General features: G+C 41.6%; 2 protein-coding genes across 2 annotated transcripts; both read right to left on the bottom strand.

Annotated features, from left to right (window-relative positions):
- Positions 1–7,083: 7,083 nt before the first annotated feature.
- On the bottom strand, positions 7,084–11,320 carry LOC131283095 (protein prune homolog 2). Its single transcript, XM_058312661.1, has 4 exons — positions 10,928–11,320; positions 8,800–10,350; positions 8,611–8,721; positions 7,084–8,545 (listed from the first exon to the last, which is right to left on the bottom strand). Exons 1-4 carry the CDS (start codon positions 10,930–10,932, stop codon positions 8,431–8,433), a joined length of 1,782 nt encoding a protein of 593 aa, XP_058168644.1. The 5' UTR covers positions 10,933–11,320; the 3' UTR covers positions 7,084–8,430.
- A 484-nt stretch (positions 11,321–11,804) lies between these two features.
- LOC131281421 (uncharacterized) lies at positions 11,805–12,664 on the bottom strand. The gene has a single exon (XM_058310751.1). The coding sequence runs from the start codon at positions 12,550–12,552 to the stop codon at positions 11,827–11,829; it is 726 nt and encodes a 241-aa protein (XP_058166734.1). The 5' UTR covers positions 12,553–12,664; the 3' UTR covers positions 11,805–11,826.
- Between the last annotated feature and the right edge of the window lie 4,012 nt (positions 12,665–16,676).

Raw genomic sequence — 16,676 nt, 5'->3', positions numbered from 1 at the left:
CACACTACATCTCCTTCTTTAATGGCCTGCTCACAGTTGGACACTTGAGCAGGTACACTACATTCATCTGTTTGATAATATAAAAACTGATTGAAATTTTTTTTTATATTGCGGAAGAATAAATTCAACAACAGAATTGAAGAAAGTTCTCAATTCAACAAGGAATATCTAAAAAAATCGTATTTAAAATAAAGCGTACAATCAATTGATAATTAATCCTGTTTTTTCTTTCCAGAATCAAAACTTTCAATGACATAGTACTAGCGTTTCTCAAAAACTATTTCAACTTTTTCTCAAAAACTATTTCGTTTTCAATACCTTTCACACCAACATAGATTGAAATGTAGTGTTTACCAAACAGAGGTTTTCATGAGCCTTTTTATGTTTTACGTTAAGCTGTTCCAACATTTTTCCACAGTTTCATTCAACATTTCTTTTTGGGTAAGGAAAAAAGGAATGTTTGCAAATTGAGGTGCATATTTGTCCCCCTCTTATCTACTAACTAAGTCATTGTCAACGTAGACCTTCCGAGGAAGCCAAAAACCTTTATTGCCCATCAACGGTTAGATTGTGCACTCCATTTCCTACTACCAAGGAGCTGCTCAATTGGCTAACGAAATGACAACCGCGCACGCGCACAACAACTTTAGTACGCCTTCCCTTTTCTAGGCACCCGTTGGAAGCAATAAAGCCCTTTTCTACCGCTCCGCCACTACTAATCGGGCGAAAAACAGATAACCAGGAATGGGGTTTTCATTTCGTGACGCCAAAGAGCCGCGCCAAAACCGACAGACGCTGCATTGGCCGGGTTTGGCCGGCTGTGGTTTTCCATCGTAGCAGAAAAGTGCAAAATTACACCTAGAGTTTTTCTTCTTTTTGCCACGTGCAGCGATGGCACGTGGTTAGTTGGAATGTGCTTCTCTTGTTTGTGATGAGGGAGGACATTTTTTCTAGTACCTCAAACAGAAAGCTGCAAAAACGACATAAAACATCATGTGTTTAACATGTTCGGTTTTAACAAAATCGTTTGAAATCTACTATTTGTAGATTGGATAAATAAACTTCTAGATAACGTTGAATTTTTTCTTTTATTTAATAAATCGCTGTTAATGTTTTCGTCAAAGCTATCAAGAAAATGGTAATGTCTCCATTTTGTAGCTCATAAAAACCGTTAGGATTTCATGCGAATCAGAATTGCTTAGTCTTCTTTTTAATTGCTTTAGGCCTCATTTCTTCGCATGGTCAACCAAGAATGTCCATTCCGGACAGCTGCGTGCCTCAAGCAACCGAGAAAAAGCATAATTTAACTCACCGAGGACAAAAGATTTAATAATAATAAAAAAAAACTCCATCTTAGATCCTCTAGATCACCCTGTACAGCCCTTTTTCACGGGAATGGAAAATCTCACATTTGCCAGCTCCAACTGTCCGGCCCAAATCGTTTCCGACAGCTGCGCGAATCGCGGACAGTCGGAAGCCGTTGACCGTTAGAGTGCCAAAGATGCGTGGAGAAAACCAGGGTCAGCAATGCTGACCAACGGTCACGTCGACGAAACGGCTTTCCCACGATTAGTGTACGGGAAAAATTGGAATTCCAAATGACAAGAGTGAAAAAACAACAAGGACGCTCTCCTATCATCCCGCTAAAAGACACACAACCGTCACGAGAACCTCTCCCAAGGAAACAACCCGTTAAACCGGTACTTTCCCATGACCGAAAAGGACGAAGAACGCAGGACGTCGGATTCGCACCGGTCAGTTGGTCATCCGCACCTTAATCTTCCCAACTGACCAATCCATCTTGGCATCCCAACGTCCGCAAACCCCGAGGGTCATCCTTCACGGGAAAGGACATTTGCGTAATGGGAAGAGCCTGAAAACTAAAAAAAAAGGTCCTAAGCAATCACTATGTGAAGATTACACACCGCTTCTCCGAACCAAAGCGATGTCCAGCGATGTTGTGTCCAGTCGAAGATCTAACCCTTTCAGATAGTTATCCTTTCTAGGGTCCGTCCGTTCACCTTCTCTTGTCCGAAGAAAACGGACGGACATTGCTTGACTAGAGGAGGAATTAACAACCAAAAATAAAAAAAAGGAACAGGAACATCTTCCCCCGGGCCTTCAACTCGCTCATTCTTTCGCAGGATCCCCACACCCCATTGTCCAGTGCGAAAAATGAAGCGGACAATTAAAGGATGGGTTTTCTGTCCGTGCTGGACGTGTCAGTTTTCAAGCAGTGGACTTTTTTTTAAACCAACACTCTCCTCGGGTATATTTTCCATCCTTGGACATGATGATAGGGATCGTCCTATGTCCTTGGACACGCGAAGAAACCCCGAAGAAGGGTGCGAAGAAAGCGACACTATTTCTACAATAAAACCAAGGGGTTAAAATACAAGGAAATAGCCACGTTTGGTAGACGGGAGTACCGGGTCTATGGTTTTTTTTTTATTTCTTTTACTGGATGAAATCTGAACACCCTATCGGGGATAGGTAATTATTTATTCTTCTGCTACCGAGCGCACGTTCAATTTTTAACTATCTCCGATGAAGGGCTAAAGCTTGGACTCGTTTCTCATCTCTCCCTGAAGGGATACGTTCTTTTCTTGCTTATTCCAAGGGTTGGCACAAGGAAGTGGACAAATAACTGGCGGCAGAGAGGGTAACAACTCTTTGGCTAAATAAAAGCATGGATATGTGCCTGCTGATTTGAGCTCTTCTGTTTAACTTCACCATAGGGAAGCATTATCCTCAACGGGTGAGCGGAAGGCAAAATTTAATGACAAAAAAATTGATTTGGAAAACTGTGCAACTACCATCGACTGCGAGTTTCCCGACAAAACATTTTTCAAGGTGACGCAATGCATCAAAGGAAGAAAGGGCTGTATGGAGAGAGAAAGGATTTTTATTATTTCCTATGATTCGGAACAAAGGGTTCTCTCGGTGATTGAAGATGATAGTTAATTTCCTACCTTTTAATTAAACCCTTACTTTTTGCTTGACCATTGTCCATTTTTTAAATCTAAGGCTATTGTCGAATAGCATGCGAGAGCCATTGACATGTCTAGTAAAGGTTATGTTTTTCCTTGCAAATTATTCTTTTTATTATATAACTTTGTGGAGTGGTCCATTATGTTTAAAATGAACCATTTTGCTAAGATCAACAACCAAATAACTCTGCCTTTACTAATTACGTAACTTCTTGACTTGAGTTCCATATTTTAGATAGTATAACAAGCTCTATTTAATTTGCGATGATTACTTCAAAAACTTAAGGTAGTTTTGTACTCGAAAATTAATTTATTTATATCAACTATTTTTTCAAGTTTTCCTTTCGCACTAGAATTTATTTGTTTAATATAGTTTGTGAAAAACGTTCAGCTGAAAATAAGATTAGCGCTTGCAAGTGCGCTGCGGTTGGAAACAGTTTGAATAAATTGACAAAATTATTTAATGCAATAACCCTTTTGAGGTTAGCTTATATTTTTTAAATCGGAGTTTACTAAATACTAGGAGTTATAAGCATGTTGTCAAACAACCAAAATTACGATTTAGCCAATATGAAATTTATTAATACAATAATACTTCATCATATAAGTCTAATTTTAAAATAACTAGTCTGCCCCACAACATCAGAGATTTTCAATCAATGAACTGTTATGCTTCCTAATAAACTTTGGGTAAACTAAACGCCGTAACACGACCGCATGACAAATACACCACTTCAAAATTGTGGGTGAATTTGACACATAAAATGTATCCAACTCGAGTCAATTGCTTTCGGAAAGAAACACTTCACCCAACGCAACCAATTCTAAATACACGATGATGGTAACTTTAACGACGTATCGCGCAGAGAACAAACCACCCGCGCACAAATCCTGTTTACGTTCTTCGTCATCGAATAGCTTTTACTTAGCGGAACATCTCTGCACGCATCCACGCATGGTTTGCAATTCAATTTGCAGTTAACCCTAGTCATCACCTTTCATTTCTTTCTCTCCGGTCATGCAGTCCCGGATGACGGCAGCCTGGCTGGCGATGCCCACCATCCTGAGCCGCAAGACACTTTCGGTTGTTTGTGTCATTGCTGCCTCCGGATGAAATGTGATGGCTGTAAACAACAATTATCGATGATAAAAAGAAACCCCATCTTGTTGGCAGAATCTTGGTGCTGGCCGATCGAACCCGAAGCTCCACTCTTCGAGGGCAGGCTATTATTGCATCCCCGCGCGAGTCCACGTACCGTTCCGTAGGCAACGCATCGATCATATATCAACGGACATGCGGACAAGTAATCATCCGCGCCAGGAACTCATCGGGCTCACTGAACGCGTGAGAATCGCGTCATTTACTACCCTTTTTGTCCCCGTCATTTGTGTGCATCCCTATCCAACGGACGCTTTTAGCCGATTTATCAACGTCCGCCGGCTTCCTGCGGGATGTGACGAAACGTAGTGGGAGGTGATAGCGTTTATTTCCCAACCAGATCGCAGAACACTCCAAGCACTGCATATTCTTGCGGTACGTGCAGCGCGGACCTTTGGCATTATAACAATCAATCGTTCCATTTAAAGTTAATGCTAATTAAATTGGGTCGATAAATAAGCATTTTGCGCGATATAAAAATTATCTTGGATTTTCCAGGATAAAAGAACTTTAATAAAATACGTGTTGAGTGCTGAATAAGAAAACCACTCTGATGGAGCTTTTCACTTTACTTTCTGATTTTAACTAAACACGACCTCACAGAACAGATCCCGCGTAATTGAAGAGCTATCGTTGAAAGACGTACAATTAAAAGAAAATTGCACTCGGTAAAGGCAACAAACAGCTAGGACAAGTGAAGGCGGTTGTTGTTGAACGGTAAGACTTATTACACGTCTTCCGCTGGAGGCTCTGCGAATGGCCTATTTGCCTGAGGATATCTTTAGGGGTGGAGAGCATATATGATAAGAAAACCATGAAGAAATTGTTAAATTTTCTTTTTTTAACTTAGCTTGAGAAAGATTTCCTAGTAATTGCAAACTTTTGCTTAGAAAATTGTGAAGGTATTTTATTCATAACTTTAGTATAAAATATCGATAAAAATTTGTTGATATTTAAACCTTCATTGATCAACTCTTTTCGAGCTCTTTTTCCTTGGCAGTTTTTTTTGTCCTCCGTGATTAACTCAATTCATAATACTTTGCATGACACATCCTTGAAGTAGACGTAGAATCACTCACGAAAATCACCGTTGTGTATTATTTATACCCCTTTTCCAATCCCTAAAGAAAATCTCATCGTTTTATTTTTAAATCACCATTCCAACAATCTCGATCGCGATAACCCATTTCAACCCACTCCGCATCATTTAAGCTCGACAACCGCATTCGTACAACTTTGTATACTGGTTCCCCAACGCAGGCCATAAAATTAGTTCTACATTGTTAAAATTTGAAACGCGTCATAAAAATCAATTTGCTTTCCATAGCTCATATCGCGAATCTTTTATCGGCACGCGATAAGAAAAGCGTACCCGACCATTTGCGTAAACGTTTAGCATCGAACCGGCGATCGTTTGTGCTGCCTCTTTCGAAGCTCCCCGCGGTTTGGGAGCGCGAGCGAACGTTTCGCTGTCTATCTTTGCCAAGCCTCACAACATCATCGGATGCCATGCTGCGCGGCACGCTTTCACGCTACAATCAATCTTTTATGAGCATTTTATCCGCCTTGCTGAGTATTTTTCTTAATTTTTAACAATTATTTCAGTTGGATAATCAATCTTTAAAAAGTTACAAGGAGTTTTTTAGAACCCTGTAAGTTGGTTATGAAAAAAATGTTCTCCATATGAACTACATATAACTTCGTATTTTAAAACATTCTGCTTATTATTTCAAGACTGGGCTTGGGAGAGTTCGTTGAGAGCAAATATTTCCCTAGGGAATCATAAGACTCTTTTTTAGAAAAAAAATATTCCAACGGAAAATCCTCCATCCTTCTAAATGGACAACACAAGGATGCTTGCTGACCATTACTGACCAGTCACTGGACGCCGAGATCTTCACGTCCTCGGATAACTCATTTGCATAATCTTTCTTGGTCCAGTATATATGTTTTTTTTTCATCCCATGTGTAGACACACTTAACCGTCGTTGGCATTGGACAGCAGCCTTCGTTATGAATCGAATTCCCATGACCGATTCGGATCACGCTGCAGCTGGAAAGGGTTATGGCTACGGACATTTAAAAAACATAATTGCCTCATATAACAACTTTAAAGTTGGCAGTCTTAAGAACATTTAAAAGTCCTCAGAATATGATTAAACTTCATACATAAAAAAATATCCAATTATAATCTTTAGAAAATGGCAAATAAATAAAAGTTTATTTATTATTCAAAAATGTTTGTATTATTCAAAAATAAATAATGAAATTATAAAAAGCTATTGTTCTCAGTAGCACACAAAGTAAACACCCAACACAACAATCACACTACAGGTATGGAGTTTTATTTTTCCAATTCGTTCATTACATGGTTTTGCTCCCGGTTGAGATCGTAGCATAACATATGATTTGCTATAACATCTTTATGTTGTTTCACGTGTGTCAACTACTATTCACAATATATTTAGCATTTAGAATATATAATCTCTGTCTTTAATAGTTTTATAATCGTCTCTCCTCCATAGTTCCCTTTATTTCAGTGGATTAACTTAAGTAATCTGCGAGCGTAGGCGAATGGATCATGGAGGGCTGTGCTACGCGAAAACGATCCGTCATTGCATGGAAGAAACGGTTGAAAATACGCTCCCCAGGTCAACCAAGAAGCTGTGCAAAATATATCTCACGACCCGAGCTATGGTTTGTACTAGTTGATTTTGTTCTTACTTTCATCGATGTTTCATACAAAATGGAAAACAAATACCAATTTTTGTTTTAGCTCTCGTTTCCCTATCGTTCCTAACCGGTTGGTTGGTGCTTTAACAATACTTCAACGTTGCTTCAAATAATCATATTAATTTCCCTGTACGATTCAAATATGCTGACAACAGTACATTTGCGCCGGAATGTACATTCTTTTTAATATTCCAGATGTGTATATTGCATATACAAACCATATTAACTGCCTTTGTAATATCGCATTAAATAGGTGTTTTTAATCATCTGAAAACTATTCTATTCTCGTTGTTTGATTACTCTGCCACGTAATCGTTTAGTCGTATATATCCGTCTGCCCATTTCTTCAATGAGAAAAAGCGAACACAAGTGCATGGTCTCGCTTTTCTTTCGTCAAAACTGCCAAAGTCACCTGTCTGTCCTTTGTTTTTCCATAACATGGTATTATTGTTGGCTCATTGCTTTAGGTCCTGTTGTCTGAAAAAATCAGTTATTATATATTTCACACCGCTCCTATTCCGTTTTCATCCTTATCACTACTACGAGACACCGATAGATTTCCTATGATATAAACGATCAGGCAGTTCTTTTTCGCCCCATTTGGGGGGAATCTTTTGGTAATGGTAGATTAGATATGCGCGAACAAAAAAAATAATACAAACAGCCCCATGATTTTTAAAGTTAAATAATTTCACTGGAAAATGAAAATTATTGATAAAGCAGTCTTTTATGATCATCATCCGAAAAAGTCTTCATTTGCTACTAGAACCAAACACGTATGGATATGAGAAAACTAAGCCTAAATTAATGATTCAACTACTAGCCTGAACAGCAAGATGCCTGTCACAACACGTTCAAGTCACGATAAGAATGCGAGTAGTAACCGGTATGCCGGGGTTCGATATGCATCCGATGGAGCAACACAAAGACAACTCCTCTTTTGTTGCGAACCGTTTAGTTCGTTTCCTAAGCCCTGAAAGTTTCGATCTGATTTGTGTGCACAACATGAAAACGTTCAGCTGTCCACCCTAGCGCTAGTTGTAATAATGTCGAATTATATTCTATACCAGCTGTTTGATTGCTCGTGACACACCTCGTGGTCTATGCGGTCGCGACTATGCTCCCACGATTACTATCTCGCTATAACACTACACACAGAGATTCCATCATTCTACTTAGCTACCATATTACGTTCATCGTCCACTGCATATACCTACACGTTTCATTGATTCTTCTTATAGCACGTTTCTAGATTCGCACGACAATATGCAATCCGATCGCTTCTAATGAAATGTAGTTTTAAATAGATATCCATGAAATAGTGCAACAAAAGGAGATCAACTTATTGCAATTATAATACGACCGACCGAGTACAAGTGTATGTTGACAGAAGATCAACTCCTTTCATTCAATACACACGCAAAATTAAATGCACGATATACCCAATGTTTCATTTAAATACTGAAAGTGCTAGGAAATGTCCACCATCCACGATTATTCTTCTTATCCGATGCGTCATACCTATAGTCGAGCGGGAAATCCACCTTTCTACCGCGCATTGTAATGTTTTACCTTGTCCGGGACGGCCGCTTTCTCCACCGGAACGAGTTTGTAAAGTTCCTCCAGCGATCGCACGTAGACCAACTTGCGCCAAAATTTAGAACTAAAATAGAAGAAATTTAAAAATCATTAAGAATCGTATCGTAACTTTGGCTTTTTTTTACCTACCTAATGAAAGGACGTGCCATCCAGACGACCGACTTTAACCAGAATGTCGGATGGACCATGTAAAGATTTCGCAAGCTTTTCCTCAGTCGACGATCTAGTAGCTGATAACATCTAACAAAAGAAAAGAGATGACCGTAAGGACCGATACAAATAAGACTGTCGGTACAGTCTTCTCATCGTGATGCTTACTTTTTCAGCCACGGAAATGGAGGAACATTGCCCCGGCTGGATCCACCGTGTAGGTAGATGAGCACGTAATCCTCCGTCACTAGCTGCTCGAGCGTTTTTACGACGTACAAGAACAGATTGTTCATCACATAGTGGTAGTCTGCACGGGAACGATCCGGCAAGTGGCAGGCACTGAACACCACGATCGCATTGTGGCCACCGGCCTGCAGATAACCACCATGCGACAGCACGCACTTGTACGGTTCGATCACTTTCATGTCGATTTCGCGCGTTTTCCCATCCGGAAGCGTAATCTTCTGCCAGTTGCGAATGTCGCGGGCTTCCTCGCGTGCCGTGTACTGTGGCAAAGATGATCCAGCGAGTGCGGTAGCATCCACTGGACAGTCAAGCAGCTGTTGCTGCTGCAACTGTGTAGCTTTTGGCGTGCCGGGAAGATCGAGGAAATCTTCGTCGATGTCCACGTTGAACCCGTTATCGTCCAGTATCGAAGAAGAGGGACTAAGCGAGACAAGATTCTGCTGCAACTCGTCCACACTCTGATTCGAGAGGGTTTCCTCTAGCGAGCTCACATCGTCCACCAGCAGATCGCTCGGCAGCGGAACTTTTCGACGTTGGTGTAGCCGTGGCGAGATGGATTTGGATTGTTGTGCCTGCCCTGGTGGAGACGAAGGTCGTAGGGCAACGGACTGAAATGTCGGTGCCACGGACGCTTGAAACAGAGATACATCTTCCTCCGGTTCCGGTTCGGAGTCGCTAGTGAAAAAATCGGAACCCATCGCCTCCACCCGGCGGTGTCCGTTGGAGGAACCGTTCGACGCCTCCTCAGTGCCCCGATGGATGGCATTATTAATAACGTCCAGCGTAGAGGTGGCGGCCGTCGTGGTGGATTTTCCGTACTGCTGCTTCTTGTTCGTACCTACGCGTGCCATCGTTCGCTTAGCCGGTGAAGTTTTCACAGCACGACGTACCCCCGACGCCACTGTGACCGTGGTCAATGGCGTCCCTTTTTCATTGGCACCATCGTTTTCCTTGTCGTTCGGCTCCACATTGCGCCGGCTCGAATATGGACTCGCAAGACGCAACGGCTGCTCACTCGCTGGCACCACGTCCGGATAGTGATAGTAGTTGCGTATCGCAGGCTTCCCTCTGACCGGCACGATGAACTCTGACACGTCCGAGTCGGAGCCGGTCGGTGACATCATCAGCGGATGGTTGCTGACCGGCGTTAGCCCGGTCGAAGAGGATGTTACGCGTGGTGAGGGCCGACTCGCTCCACCCTCTACAGCCGCGGGCACCGTGACGGCAATATTGTCGTTAAGCGACATTTTATGCATGTCGGTTGGCTCCATCGTCGTCGCCTCACTGGTGCCATTGCCAAGTGTGGTATCGGTATTGGTGATGTTTGTGGAAGGCTCCATGACGCCACCCGTATCATCGACCGGGGAATAATCGGGAGTGTTTGCCTGCGGTGGGGGCGAAGAGTCTTGCGATGTCGTAGTCTCCGATATATCCATTCTATTGTCCGACAATGGACTGTCTTCCAAGCTGAGACTGTAAAATGGGGTAGAAGGAGGAAAAAACGTGACATTCCATTTCTCCATCGGCAACCTCTCTCGTACATTCTTGGCTTTGCATATCTGTTCTTACTTCAACTGCGTACTATCCTACCACAGAGGTTGGTTTTTCCCACTCCATCAAAACACACAGAGATTATTGAGATTTTGCATAAAAACGGTATGCACCGGTCAAGAATTCATTTCTAACTTACTTATACTTTGCCTTGTTTGCTTTTGTACAAATGTTATACCCTCCAAATAGCATAACGATAACGTCCTTCGAACCGAACGATTCTTTCGTAACACTGGAGCAAAATAATTCGCCTTTCTTCCGTCCGCAATATCAGTGTGGACTGGAGAAAAACAGCATGCCATGCACCGATGAACATAAAAGGTTCAACCATCTCATTACATATTCATTACGATTGCATGCGAGGTGAGATTAGTTGTTCTTTAACACATTTTCCGAGCTTTCGAAAGCAGGGTGGGTGGAATATTACCCCCAATAAAAAAAGCAATTCCGATACAATCAACGACTATTTCCAACATGCCTCACACTTGATCACACTTACCTCATCGACGGCACGTCGTCGCTTGCCACAACCGAATGCAATTTCGTTTCCAAGGATGTTCCTTCACTAGCTCGAAAAGGAGACAGTAATCCCCCTAGCTAAGTTACAGATGTTTTCACTGGTCAACAACACCTTCAACCAAGGGGCACCAGCGTACGACGGCTGTAAACCCGTTGGGAAGTTCGTGTTTTTATTTTGACGATTGTTAATCGACCTGGAACAATGCACTGCCTCAATCGAAGGATGTGCGGATGAGTGGAAACAACCATGAAAGCCAGACGGATTAGTAGCATTCACCAGGTTTCAGTAACTTCCGATGAATCATTACTGGCATGTTCGCACCACACGTTATTTTCTGCAACGTTGTAAATGTAATCACTTGTAGATTTACTATTTTTTCACCTCATTGCATTTACAATTACAATCCGAAGAGCTGCATCGGATGACAAAGGTGTCTACATCTTATAGATATACCTATCGAATGACATCAAAACAAAATCCCTTTCAGGACAGTGTTGCCAACTCCAGAGGCCTTTTTCGAACGGATGTTTGTGTGATGGAATTTCAATTGATTTCTCAAACATAGCAAACATTTCATTTAGAATTTACACCGATAGTTTCTTTGTTTTCTTTTTATTTATACACTAAATCAACTTTTACAGTATGCAACTAAACCAATGGTAACGTTTTATTTCACGTTCATATTTGTTGTTTGTAATTTGTTGTATCCTGTTGCATCACGTTACAATCACAAAGAGTAATCACATTCTAATGATAGAAATCAGTTTAAGAAATCATATTCATTTTACTAACTGCACATGATTTCACGTTGGTGGTATTGAAACAAGAGAAATAAAATAAAAATTGAGGAAAAAAAATAACCTCAAACATGATAAACCTCATCGTTTACTGCTTGATCGATTGCTTGCCCGCCCATGCACGTAAAGATTGTGTCGCTGGAAACTTTCTTCCAGAGGAAACGTTAAAGAACATATGGTGCAAATAAATGGTCTAGTTTCGTTTTCGTTGTTGGTTTGGTTGTTGAGGGCTGAGGACCAACCAAATTCTCCACCGATTTCGTAATTAGTAGCTTCGTCTATGAGTCGATGGTTCGACTCCATGTGAGCACCAAGTGCCTCGGCCGTTGGTAGGAATTTTTCACACTCCACACAGTAGTTGCTAAAATTTAGCGAACGCGCACAATGCAGGTTTTGTACAGTGGAGCTACTTTCGCAGAGATTATTATGATTTTCGTCATACGTCGAATCTTGGCTTCGCATAGCGGTCGACATGCAACCAGAAGCGGGAGCAGAAAACTGTTGCGTCAGCTGATTAGTGCTCGATGAAACTGACTGCACATGCTGACTCAGCAAAGGCAATTCGTCGTAATTAATCCAATCGCGGGAAGAGGTTTGGTCAAGTTCGTTCACTGGAATGGCACTTTCTAGAAATTTACTGTTATCCATCAGTAGCGACAGTTCGGTCGCTATGGAAGGCAAAGTTTCCGTTTCGTATGGCACTTCGCTAGGTTCGGCTGGCATCGGTTCATCCACAAAGCTGATTCGAAACACTTGACCGTCTTTAATGACAACCTCCTCAAGTTCTCCCCTTTCGTTCAACTGCATTGTGGTAGTGTCGGCCGGAGCCAAACATCTCTCGTGCAAAGCTGATGTAGTTGACTGTACTGGTGCAGCAGGATACGCCAGCGCAGGTGGAGTATACCAACTTAATCCTCGTGGATTCCTATCAGTACAAAATGAAGGGTTTTCAATTTCAAGGGGTGTCATCTGAGTTTAGTCGTCAAAAAGCAATGGTACTTACGAGGACGTATTTGTTTGTAGCATTGGCTGATATTCGCGACATGTTCCAGTTTGTTGTTCATTTGCTGAAATCACCCATGGGGTTTGTGAATTTGTTGTCCACCAGCCCATAGTACCAGCGTTATTGGTAGGTGCCGAATTCGTTGAATAATTTGACTGCATTTTCATTTCTCTTACTCTTCTCGACTTCTTATATACTTCATGACGATATTATTTCTGAAATAATAAAGACACGGAAGTATAAAACATTGTCAATTGTTTAAAACAAATCTCACCTAAGTTGTACTGATTCAAGGCGGCTGTGTCGAGTGATATTTTGCTATTCTTTTGTAAAATGAAATACAACAACAGTGCCAGTGTTGCCAGTCAGTGGAATAACGTCATTTACGCAATTTCGCGACACGAACAGCAGTCCCGCAGATAGTGTTGAGAAAGGAGCGACAGAGCTGGGAACCTCGCTCCGCTCCTCGAAAGGAGCGAAAACATCGCTCCTCATTTGTGAGCAAAGCTAGCTCCAAAAACAGTTGCACGACATTCTCGCTCTTTTCGCTCCTTTCGCTCCTTTCGTTCCCCGACAAACAAAGTTGCGCGACGGCGGGTTTAGGTGCAACTTTTTCCATACAAAACGCCCGGGCGATGAAAGTGCTACCCCAGTGCTCCTCTCCGCGAGTCTATACTTGCAAGCGGTAGCACAACATCGCGAACAAAACACCGCGACGAAGCGATGCATCAGGAGGAATTTCCTCATCCCACCCCTGATGGACCCATACTTGCAGATGGCACTGCAACACGGACAGGTTCGGACCAAGGCGCATTAAACAGGGTAGGTTTGGTAAATGTCGTTAAACTTTTCAAACCACAAAAAACCCTGAAGTTGAATCGGAAAATTGATTCATATCAAAACTTAACCATGACTACGATGAAGGCACTTAAAAAATGAGTTTTATGAAATGTCCATGAAAACCATTTTTTTAACTGTCAGTATTTTCTATGTATTGCTGCGTTAAACGCAGCAAGGGACTTTCTCTCGCGCTTCTCAGGCGACATCAAACTTCGCAGGAAGTTTTTGAACTTCTTGCTTCAGCGTATATACTCGATCAATAGGTTGAAAATTAGCACTGCACTTGTTTTATCTTGAGCAGTTGCGAGAGTAAGAACGATCGCTCGCACAGCCGTCTATCGACAACGTAACGCTATGATGTTCTTTGTGTACGGCTTAATTGATTACAGCGAATGCGAAAAACCAAAACAATCGCTATACATCACTCATACCATGATTCATCTTGATTCATAATGTAAAGAAACAAAATATTAAGTCAAAAACATGGGTATTCTACCGAGCTATTACTTTCATTCGTAGAAGTGTGGTGGAGAATTGAAAAACACTTTTTTGAGTGACTGAAAGTGAAATAAGTGAACCAGATTCAAATATTGAGCATCAAAAAGAATCAATGTGTTCAGTTTTATATCAATCATCACTTCAAACACTGCTCATAATTACCAAGCGATGAAGAAAAAATAAAATATTATTTTGACAATCATTTATGAATTTGAACCAAATGTCAACAATCCAAAGTAAACCAACCTACAGCTTTATAGGCCTTGGGCAGTTTTGCCTGTTGTCAACAGAGTTGTTTTGATTTTGCCACCGCTTGCAGAGTGAAATTGCAGTTCACCAAAAATGTGAAGAAAAGAGTAATATAACGGCAGTTTTCGTTAATATTCGGTAAGTAAACGTTATTGAGATGAATTATAATCAGAAAGAATCCAAACTATGCTAATTTTTGTTCATTTTCTCTTCCAAAGTTCAACGCGAGCAGCAGCGGCACCAGAAGCTCAACCGCGGTGTCATCGGTGGAATTAAAGTTTGGTGCAAGGAGATGGCTGATTTTTGCGGTCCCAAGCTTGCGGCTCCAAGTGAACAAACGGTTTGTAAAGTGCTTAAATATATTTGAATAAAAAATGTTCGTTTAATATAAAATTACGACTTGGGAATTTTCCTTTGTATATGATGACAATATGTATATTGAAAACATCGCCTCCATTAAAACATCGCGCATTGTATAAAAAACATCGCGTCACGTCGTTTTTGTCACGCAACCTACATATTTCGCAGGTTCCATCAGGAGCCCGATGATACCATGAAAAACGCCCCTTTCATAGCGCAACATGGATATTCTTGTTACTCGGGTCCTTTTGCTTCTTTCACTCCTTTCGCTTGATGCGCTCTTTTCATCGCGCTCCCTGATACGATCATCATTACATCGATAATTTGCTTTGTCCGTGCGGTGCTGAGTTTTCACAACGTTATCGAATGTCTCGTTCTATTGTGTTGTATGACCATCTTATCGGTTTTCACACATTCCACCTGCGTTCTGCAACCAGCTCATAACAGAGCGTAAAGGCGCGAAAAGGATCGAAAGAAGTGAAAGGAGCGAAAAGGAGCGGTCCCAATAACGTGATCATGCGGTTTTTGGAGACTAAATTGAATATTACACATCCAAAACAATGACTTTAGGATGTACACTGCCGCGCGGTCAAGTGGGTTAAAAAAAACTTTGTGCCGTATTTGTTTTGCCCGTGTTCTTCTTCGCTGCTTTGTTGAAAGGTATTGCTTACCCTTGTGCGAGTGGAGGCAAGAAGGAAAGTGCAAATTTCGAGTGAGAGGTCCGAACAGTATCCGAATTTTTCGATTGGGCGATAATGTCGTTCAACACTTTTTGGATCTAGCCAGCTCGCTCCGCTCCTTTAGGAGCCGGAGTCCGCTCCGGTCAAAAAGAGCCGATTTTCACAACACTACCCGCAGACCATCGATGCACCTAATCTGTCGCCAGTGGTTTTGCGATTTGCGTCCGAAACAGACTTCCACATCGCGGCGTAAAACGAACGTCGCAAACAAACTTTCTTTGTAATTTTCGGGAATGTACGATCGCGTAACAAATTAAGGTTTGTGTTTTGCGCAAACAACCCGCTGGCCAGCCGTTGTGGATGTGGACATCGGAAGTGCCATAAATTGCTGGTAAGAAAGCTGAATTATCTTTTTGGCATAAACCACCCAAAAATGGACGACGCCTAAGTCGGGGTGGAAAAATCGATATCCTTGTAGAGCAAGGATATCACCGTCGCGGTGTTGAAGAAAAAACAACAGAGAGTCTGTACTGAGCCCGTATTAGTTCGCGTGTGATTCCGCGCCACCGATTGTTTATGAGAGTTATAAAATTGTGATGCTGTGAGTGTTTTGAAAGCTTAAATAATATTTGCGAAAACAATTCAAAACGTCGAGGGGCATACTCCCGGGGAGGACGATTTCTTCACGCATTCTTCACGTGTGTCACCCCAACCCCCTTCAAATATCTGGCGCTCGTAATTCACACATACAACACGCTGGCACAATTGACAAGATGTTTGGCAATCCGCGAATGAAAATGGTCTGATATTTTATTCCCGTGGTGCATAAACATAAGGCAAGAGCGGGAAAAAAAACCTATGCGAACACGTTTTTCTCATTTGTGGCATTATGAAGTGATTAACAGAAACATTACTTGGCGGTTTAACAATCTTCACACTATCCATTATCCGTGTGTTATCAGTGTATCTGATTGTGATTCACGTGAGTGGTGTCCACACGCAGAGTACAGATAGGGCAACAAAAGTCTCCAGACACAAAAACAAAAACATAAATCGCGACATCGAACGCGTGTGCGAAAACAATACTCGTGATAAGAAAAAAAATATCACAGCTCCGCGTAAAATATTTATTTTCTTAATTTTCTGAATCGATGCACAGATTTTTTAAAATATCCTAGAATCAAAGCACAGAGTTTTAAAAGTATGATAAAATAAACAATTTTTTTATTGTTTGGAATTTGTTAGCGCGGATCGTTTGCAAATGCAAGCAGCGACACTATTTAACCATTTTAGTTGAACGA

This window comes from Anopheles ziemanni, chromosome 2 (genome assembly GCF_943734765.1).
Source record: "Anopheles ziemanni chromosome 2, idAnoZiCoDA_A2_x.2, whole genome shotgun sequence".
Taxonomy (NCBI): Eukaryota; Metazoa; Arthropoda; class Insecta; order Diptera; family Culicidae; genus Anopheles; species Anopheles ziemanni.
The sequence above is the reverse complement of the archived record's forward strand: the minus strand, read 5'-3'. Positions and strand labels throughout refer to the sequence as shown.

Coding starts and splice junctions, on each gene's coding strand:
- LOC131283095 (XM_058312661.1), bottom strand. Junction 8,722..8,799: donor CCATTTCCGTGGCTGAAAAA/GTAAGCATCACG, acceptor TTCTTTTGTTAG/ATGTTATCAGCTACTAGATC. Junction 8,546..8,610: donor ATGGCACGTCCTTTCATTAG/GTAGGTAAAAAA, acceptor CTTCTATTTTAG/TTCTAAATTTTGGCGCAAGT.
- LOC131281421 (XM_058310751.1), bottom strand. CDS start 12,552: ATGCAGTTGAACGAAAGGGGAGAACTTGAGGAGGTTGTCATTAAAGAC.